The sequence below is a fragment of the Oreochromis niloticus genome, unplaced genomic scaffold, assembly GCF_001858045.2.
Source record: "Oreochromis niloticus isolate F11D_XX unplaced genomic scaffold, O_niloticus_UMD_NMBU tig00002392_pilon, whole genome shotgun sequence".
NCBI lineage: Eukaryota > Metazoa > Chordata > Actinopteri > Cichliformes > Cichlidae > Oreochromis > Oreochromis niloticus.
Genome location: NW_020327636.1, coordinates 23512 through 32662, shown reverse-complemented (window position 1 = coordinate 32662; position 9151 = coordinate 23512). Strand labels below are relative to the sequence as shown.

Sequence of the window (9151 nt, the reverse complement as noted above, 5' to 3'; positions counted from 1 at the left end):
ACAATATTAGGCCGGTGGCCAAGATGTTATATTTGATTGTTATATACATAAAATTGACTAGCTTTGGTTCCATTGAGCATGTATGGTAGCAATAAACAGACTCAAACAGCCTAACCTAACGAAAGTGTGTTATGACAAATGCAGGTGGACCCAGGAAGCAGAACGTACGGAGGCAGAGTTGCAGTGAAGACAGTTTATTTACAGTGAGGGGGGAAGGTATTTACAAGGACAACATATGTACAACGGTGTATGAATGGGGACGCGGAGCCAGGACGTGCTGGTGACGGAAACACACATAGGTAGTGCACTCGATCTAAAAAAAAGGAGAGGGGCGAGAATTAGGAGGGTCTTGCCTGTTAACCGAGAAAAGCTTAAAACTTTACAGAGAGTTGGAGAGCTTACTTGGCACTGTTTAAAGCCCAGAACCTCCAGGCGAGGCAAAACAGTCGAGGCAAAATCCTAGGGAGGAAACAAAACTCCTTACAGTCACCAAAAAGTAATCCAAGGGCTCCAACAGGCAGGGGCAGAATTTCAGCTCTCCAAAAATGCCAATACTCCGACACTAGTCCTCTGTCAGGTAGCTCCTAAAGAACACTTCTGAAGAAAGCATCTGATGAGTAACAGGTGTGCCAGGTTCAGTGACTCACTGCCCCGCCTACCTATACAAAAGGGGAGGCACCAAAAACACATACAGACAAAAACACCACATAACCAAAACCCAACTCCTAACAAAGTGAAAATAAACAAAACTAGACAGTAAGTGAAGACCTACAGTGGATTTAGGTCTCCACCACCCACCTGTCTAATCAAAGAACTAATGAACTTATAATGCTCTGATGCATGCTCAATCATCCAGGTAAGTAAATTCCAAAAAGCTGATTCTTTTTATCTGGATGTGGGAGAAACATTTCATTGCTAATTCAGTGGGCTGGTTACAGTCATCGTGCAAATGTACAGTTTATAAGGTTGGGGAAACCTGCAGTCAACTGAGAATGAAGAAGTCACTTGGATGAGTGATGAAATGTTTCTCCCACTGAAAACGTATGGGCAGAAATCTGTGCCATCAGAAACTGAATTTGAATAAGTTAAATTTGAATTTGAATTGCTCAGATTGAATCTGAATTGTATCTTGAATAATTGCTTTTAAAAACTGAATTTGAATTAGCCTAATTTGAAATTCAATTTATTGGTTTGAAAATGATCATCACTAAATTGAAATTGAATTTTATATTTTGAAAATGAATTCATTTGCTAAAGTTATTAAGTTAGCTAAAGAGTTGGGATGCTGTGTAAGACATAAATAAAGCTAAAATACAAAGGTTTGGACACTGTTTTGCATGTTTCCCTACTGTAGGGGTCTCTGCAAGCATACAGGGCTCTGAGAGGGTACAAGATGACAACTTTGGAATTCTACTAGAAACAGTCGATCATATTTGTTTGTCAAAGCTGAATCCAGGGCAAACTAGGCTAAATTAGCGTTTTTAGCTAACAGCTACAATAAGCATAAACGTTACTGTACAGCTATCATTTGTTAACATGACACTTGTTCTTATACATGTAATACATTTATTACCAACCTGAGAGTTTATCCGCTGGTCATTCAACATGACGAATGACTTCTGAAGTCTTAATTCAGCTCAAGACGCTGTAGATTCCCGTCAGTAACACTTTCGGTCCGCTAGTAAAACGTAGTTCTATTAATCTGCGCTCGATTACTCTTGAACCAGAACCGGATGTAAGTCCCAAAAAACTGAATTTTGGAACTGAAATTGAATTGTAGAACTGAAACTGAATGGTGAGAAGTGAATCTGAAATTATTCGAGAGCTAAATTTTTAAAGGATAAAATACAGTTTCAAAGCAAATGAATTCATTTTCAAAAATAAAATTCAATTTCAATTTAGTGATGATCATTTTCAAACCAATAAACTGAATTTCAAATTAGAACAGAGTCAACTTTTTCAGGTAAAGAACTTATAATAAAATCAGTTACAATTTTATGATAGTCATTCAAATAATGTTTATGTATGTTACTGAGAGCTGTGTTGGGTTTATCTATCAAACCCTGCTGGAACACAAGCCCAAACTGCACGACAAAACAAAACAAGACAGAGCTCTTTGTCTTTGTGGCTCGCGAGGGAAGTCAGCCCAGGCCTTCTCCTGTCCTTAGCCAATTTCAACTGATTCCTTCACTGCAGCCCTTTTTATTGTCAGCAAGCAATCATTCATGAATATGCAATTACAAATACACGTGACATTCTTAAGCAGGCATATCTGAACAACATCAGTGTCTGTATTCTGTGTGTGTGGGTGCATGTGTGTGTGTGTGCTTCCAGCCATACTATACATAGACATATGACCTTACAATGAACTTAAACTGTGTGTATGAGGTATGCAGAAAAGCAGAAGTAAGCGTCTTGCTAAACTATAAAAGCAGGAATTTGCAATAGGTCATATCTCAAATGCACATTTAAAGGTGTGAAATCTTGCACCTCAAGAAACAGAACAGTTTGGTATCAAAAGCTATAACATCGAGACTGCTTCCTCTCATCTCATGGTACACAAGTGCACACAGAATCTTATCAGACCTAATAAGGATATGATTCTTATCAGCATACAAATGATTATATGTTTCTAAGCACAAATGACAATATAAGAAAAATCAATTCCAACAAGCTGTTTTGAAAAAAAAATGATAACACCTTATCGCCTCTTGGATTGAACCTTTGAGAAAGTTAAATTGAAGACACCTGATTCTCCCAAAACTATCCAGTTTATGTTGGAAAAAGTGAAACGTAAATCTATTTCTAACTCATCAGTGTGGAATAATTGTACTCTATTTCATTTTTATTTTTGTTCCTCTTCACAGACTGAAGGAAGAACAGAAGCTGAACCTGAAGTTTCTCAGATCCAAAGAAGTGACATCACAAGAGTTCATCACAAATGACACATTTCCACATGAATTCAACTAAAAAACTAATGTGCAACAACAAGAGATAAAATGACTGTTTGAATGTTTGTTAAATAAAAGGAAGTCACAGGAAGAACACATCACATGACCCAACAGCGTCCTCATTACGCAAAGTTTCCCCAACAAAACCTGGAGGAACAAAGTAGCTGGTGAAGAGACACTAATGAGAACATCATCACAGCATCCAAACCAGAAAGCTTAAAGTAGTTTGTTTTTATCACGGTGTTTTTATATTGTCTCCTGGAGACATGAACTTAATAAACAGATTCACGAGTGACCTTGACACAGATGCAGCCAGTAGTTGAACGGTGGTGTGTAGCACGTCTGCCACTATGAAACCTCCACACATGCACGTGACACACATGGTTTTTATGTTAACAATATTTTTGTTTACATACAGTGTTGTTCGCTGTTCATCAGTGCCCACCAGGTCTATCTGTGCTGTTTTCTTGACAGCCCTGTGCACTACTGCATAGAAATAGGAGAGCCATAAGTAGACTGGCAGCTGCACCACCCAGCCTCCACAGCATGACCCTGAACCCACTGCACCACCCCTTTCCTGCAGCTAATGATATTTATCATTTATAGTGATCAATGTGACATTTTCTTTGAACATTTGAACACTGAATGTGAACATTTCACCCACACAGATCTGCAATAGAAACATAACTAGCAGCACGTGTGTGAATAAAAACTATGACAACGTTAAACCTACCCAGCCCCCACTTTTTAAACAGAAGGACTGAAAACACAACAACACTGATGATGATGTTGTCATCATTTAATGTGGAGCCGTAGTCTGTGTACACACACACACACACACACACACACACACACACACACACACAGCATGAACACCATAGTGTCAGAGCGATTAAGTAAGATGGTGAGTGAAAGACAACATAATTCTAGCATCTAAAACACCAGCGCTCATTAATGTTCATTAATAAGACAGATCTTATGTATAATAATAATCTTTGATATAATAATAAATAATAATAAAATTTAAAGGTAAACGTTTACATGGAGAGAAACCTCCAGAGAATCTATAATGAATGTTTGAGTAAATGTATTTCAACAGAGAAGTGATTGGACTGTCACAAAACTCATTTTGTTATGAAAACAAAAATATGAAACAATTTCATGAATAAATTACTAGGAGAAACAATGCAAACCTGTTCTACGATTGTGTAAATAAAGTATCTGTATTTGTATAATAATGTAACTGGAAGTGTTGATGGTTATATCATTCTATTGATTGATCTGCTGATTCAACAAGAACTGCATTATGTTTATAATAACTTTATTTAGAAGGACCAGTCAGACACAACAATGACACTGATGGGTGACATGAATGACACTGATCAACTTGTTACAATGCAATGTTATTTATGGGAAATTCGGTCCTGACATCCAAAGAAATGACCTACATGTAGACATTTTCTTGTATATACTAACTTCATAAATAATATCTTAAAACATGAACACAAAGAATGAATAAATACCCAGAGTCACTGACCACATGATTAAGAAATGTTGTTGCAAAAGGCTTCATGTTTGTAATCACAGATCTGATAGAAACTGTGTCTGCAGCTTCCTGTTGATCAAATTTCTCAGTAAGGTTCTGTTTTTAACTTCTCAGTTCTCAGACACTTTATCTTTCATCATATTTGGAGTGGTGCCTTCAGCACAAACAATTCACAGTAACACCACAGTGTGGTTTTTGTGCAGCAGACAGCTGATTGTTTATAAAAGCTCAAGATAGTGATTATTTTATATCAGCAGTCAGCAAATGTTAAGTCCAGTCATCCTAACATGTTAGTTAACTTAAGCAAAAGGGTTCACATCCAAATGTTAACATTACTTGAGTACTATACAGATGTTTGTGTCAGCATGCAGATGTTAACACTGCTGATCTCCGAGATGTTTGTCCTCTTCTTGCAGACACTTTAATTATTAGACTGTGATGCTGCTCTGTTCATGTGAACGCTTTCTGTCTCTGGTGTGTTGAAGCGTCCTGATCTAAACCAACTGAAGAAGAAACAGAAAGAAATTAAAAAGAGAAGCAGTTGTTATTTTGTAATAAACATCTACTTAATAGAATCAAAATAAAAGTGAAATTCAACCAGTTAAACTGTAAATAGTTTTAAATATCTATAATAGAAGCAGCTGACTCACCATTCAAATAAGACCAGTGTGCTCACAAGCAGTATGATTCCCACAGTCTTCACTAGAGTAATGAAGACAGTGTTGACACCAAACAGATCATCTGCAATGCAACAAGATTTTAGAGGAAAGAAAATATGAAATAAGAGAAAAACGAACATTTCACATTAAATAATGCCCTTTGGGGTGAATCCACTATGATGCTGTCTATGTGGCTGTGTCCTGCTTTCTCTTCACTCCCGAAGGCGCTTCTACTTATTTTAGAATAGTGTAGCTTGATGATTTAACATTTTGACTTACTTTTACTTTGTTACCACCTTTTATGTTTTTTATTTATATTATTCTTTTTGTTTTTTCAGCTTTTATTGTTACTTCCCTACATCAAGATATAATTTAAAGTTTACAGATGATGCAGAATGGGCACGATTTCCACTTGAAGTGACGTTTCAAAGTTAGGACAAAAGGAAAAATGGGACTAGTACAAATACCTCCAACAGTCACGTTTATCCCTGCTGATGTCTGATTACCCAGATCATTAGTGGCCACACAGTAATAAACTCCTCCATCTGTTACATTGAAGCTGTAAATCTCTCCTTCAGATACTTTCACAGCTCCATCTCTGCTCTTCTTGAACCAGGTGAAGCTGCTGACTGGAGGTTTGGCTCTGCTGGAGCAGGTCAGCTTCACCCAGCTGCCTGCTGACACCAAACCTGATGGACTGATGGATGCTGAGGTGTCTTTAGGAGCATCTGGAGGAAAAAAAAAGAAAGTGATATCCCATAAATCATGTTGTCCTATAGGATTCAGTTCAACAACAAACTCTGATTGTCTTACATGAAACACTGAGAGTCTCTTCTGTCTCTGCTGTCTTGGTGTCTTTTCCTTGGTTCACAGGATATCTGGCAGAGCAGCTGATCTTCTTTCCATCATGTGTGTCTGACAGAGTGATGGTCTGCTGGATTTTAGTTGTAAAGCTTCCATCTGTGTTTTTCTCTATTTTGTTGTGAGAGTCTTGTGTGAGATTCCAGGTGAGTTGAGGAGGGGAGTGTGGACAGGGAGTGAGAGCTGAGCAGGTTATAGTGACAGACTCCTTCTCCTTCAGATCACCTGGGATTGTAATATTGGGCCTCCAAGGAGAATCTGTGGTTTCACATCATAAACACAGTTTGTACACTGATAATCAGTGTTAGGCAAGTTACTTTGAAAAAGTAATTAGTTATAGTTTCTAGTTACTTCTTCAAAAAAGTAATTGAGTTAGTAACTGCATTACAATATTATAAAAGTAACTACTTACTAGGAAAAGTAACTATTGCGTTACTTAAAAAAATGTTTTCCCTCTGGGGTCCAGAGTATAACTGACCCTTTCTGACTACTTGTGACACTGCCTCTACATTTCACCTTTAAAAACTATTTATCTTGCCTTCTTTTCAGGACAACCTCACATGTCTGAATTTACAGTTATTTTTCATTTTGATATACTGTACATACCATTAACACACAGTCAAAAATCAGACAAAAAACATAAAATCAGAGTAGAAACAGAGTAACAAACATCAATGAATCATTTTCATGACTTGAAATTCAAATATAAATTGTACATTTTAAAATTTGTTGTTTTGTTTTGCGAACAACAAAGTTCTTTGCAGCTATTTACCTAAAAAATGCCGCCAAGGCTTTTTTTAAAATAAACATTTCAAAATATTTACAGAAAAAACAGGTGTTCTGCATCAAATAAGATTCCACACAAATTATCTGTGCAACTCCAAAATATAATTTCTGTCCACTCTAAGATAAAGGAGAACATCACTACCCTGATACCTGCAGGCCTGAAAGGTGTATCACTCTTCCTGTTTCCACCTGGAGACAGCGTTTACACTGCAGTTTGCTTTTTGTGTTTTTTTGGCAGCAACTGCAACACTCAGCAGTCGCCTCATTGTTCTGACATACTAAAAAAAACCTATTGATTACACTACACACTAACTAAACAACACACTACACACTCCAATCCAAACACGCTAAATGTCACAAATCTCTCACATCTCAAAACTCGCTCTCTTTCTCTCTCTCGCTGCCTCTCCAAAAACCTCCCCCACGTCTAAACAACCAAATGCCACATGTTGCTATATCATTTTCTGAATAGTCGACATGGTAAATTTTTCCACCAATAGGAAAGGGTAGGGTTTTTTGTTTTTGCTTGGAAGCAGAGAGTGCTTTCAAGCGCTTTCTTTTGAAAACACGTTTTTACCATTCCTTCCCGCAGTGAACAATACGATAGTATTCAGAAAAAAACATCACGTATATTTTTTATCATCACTCTGGTTTAACATGGCCTATCAACACAATTTAAAAACTGTTATATAGTTTAGTCAACACTTTTAACACAAAAATGGAGACTCAGGGTTGTCTTGGGTTGACACAGTATCTTGTTGCTATGTCATCTTAAATTGGTCATGTGATAGTTTGCCAAGGCTACTTTATTCTTCCTCAGCCAAACGGCGTTACTTTTACTGTCGTTATTCCCATCACTGCTGATAATACAGGAAATAAAGTCGAGTAAGAGATGGAGATCAGTGTAGTTGTTTTAAATTCTTTATATTACATATTCACGATGTTCCATCAGGAACATAAATGTGTTATTTGCTCCATGGAGCAAAAATAGCTGAGCTTTGAAATGGCAAACTGTTCTAATGTTATGAACATTGACTTTTTATTCTTAACAATAACATGAAAACGTTCTCACCTTTAATTGTTATTTTAAGAGGATCACAACGTGCTGTACTTCTGTACGGCCAGTTCATAATTCTGAGGTAGTATGTGTTTGTATAATTTGTGGTTAAAGTGGAAAACAGAGTGGTGCAGTTTTTCTCCTTCAGGTTTCCTGTAATATTCATTGGATAGATGTTAACTGTCCCACTGCTGTTAAAGATCACATTTTCTGGATCAGGATTAAAGTTGTTATCGTTTCTAATCCACACTGCAAAGACGGGTCTTGTGCTGTCAAACTTTTCTGGGCCAGCAGCACTAAAGTTACATGGGATTTGTAAACATGATCCACTCAGAGCTTCCATCTCTGTTGGTGCAGTGATGAACAGGCGTGTGTTTGGAGGACAAGCAGCCAAAGTGTCTGGAAAAAAAAATAGTAAAACACATAATTATGATAAACTTACTTTATCAGGCGTGTTTTTTTCTCAACATCTTCAGTATAAACTGTGTGACTTTGTAAAGTATCTCTATCTGCACTGATCTGTCAGACCGTAAATGACTGAAATGAGACGGCTCACTTGGAATAAAGAGGAGACTCAGTAACATGATGTCTGTCATGATGTTCACAGACTGGACTGTCACAAAACTCATCACCTGCATAAAAAACACAACATCAGATAAAGGTTTGATCAAATCAGGAACTTGCAATGTTTTTTAGAGCAATACAAAATTTACATTTATTTGAAATCAGACAAAAAAAATGAAAGCAGTTATTTTTTGTGTGATATTTAGTAAGATGTAAAAAATGTTTTCTTACCAAATGATCAGACTGGTACAGAAGCTAGAATAAGAAAAAACGAATGTGTGATTTCAGCAGAAAGAGAGGGAGTGAAACACTTCTCTGTTGTAATGTCAAAGCAAACAGACCTGTGGTGCTTTTGGTTTTCTGTCTTTCTTTATTCAGTCAGTGTGTTTTTTATGTTCCCATCATGCACTCTACTCTCACTTTGGATGCTTCCACTCCCGCCTGCCTGCCTCTAGATTCACCTGACCTGACCCTCCACTCACATTTTAACTCGTTCTTCATTCTTTCATTAACATTTTTGCATATACAGCAGCTCGTTTCCACCAAAGTCACTAGACTTTGTGTCTCAGCTTTCCACTGTTTTTTTCTCCTGCCTGTTTTGATCAGGATTTTGTTTGCTTTTTTTGTTTGCATTTTCATATAACTCCTGATTTGTGGTCTTGGTTCGCAGACCTGCTCTTCCAATACTGTCAAAATACAAAGTTCTCACCTTCCTGTGAATAACAAA

At 37.1% G+C, this 9151-nt stretch overlaps 1 protein-coding gene across 2 annotated transcripts; it reads right to left on the bottom strand.

Annotated features, from left to right (window-relative positions):
• Window positions 1-4785: 4785 nt before the first annotated feature.
• LOC100692572 (myelin-associated glycoprotein) lies at window positions 4786-8773 on the bottom strand. 2 transcript variants are annotated; one of them, XM_019356259.2, is made up of 7 exons: window positions 8656-8773; window positions 8417-8492; window positions 7876-8259; window positions 5970-6275; window positions 5624-5884; window positions 5148-5238; window positions 4786-5000 (listed from the first exon to the last, which is right to left on the bottom strand). In XM_019356259.2, the coding sequence occupies exons 2-7, from the start codon at window positions 8487-8489 to the stop codon at window positions 4919-4921; spliced, it is 1197 nt and encodes a 398-aa protein (XP_019211804.1). In that variant the 5' UTR covers window positions 8490-8492; window positions 8656-8773; the 3' UTR covers window positions 4786-4918. The 2 variants fall into 2 exon arrangements, with proteins under 2 accessions (XP_019211804.1, XP_019211805.1); XM_019356260.2 differs by lacking the exon at window positions 8417-8492 and having other exon boundaries at window positions 4787-5000; window positions 8656-8759.
• Between the last annotated feature and the right edge of the window lie 378 nt (window positions 8774-9151).

Bases quoted from the DNA above. Each gene is read 5' to 3' on its own strand.
- LOC100692572 (XM_019356259.2), bottom strand. From the start codon at position 8,489: ATGAGTTTTGTGACAGTCCAGTCTGTGAACATCATGACAGACATCATG. The intron at 6,276-7,875 runs GTGAGAACGTTT...GTGAAACCACAG, and splicing joins TCTTAAAATAACAATTAAAG to ATTCTCCTTGGAGGCCCAAT. The intron at 5,001-5,147 runs GTGAGTCAGCTG...TTTCTTCTTCAG, and splicing joins ACACTGGTCTTATTTGAATG to TTGGTTTAGATCAGGACGCT.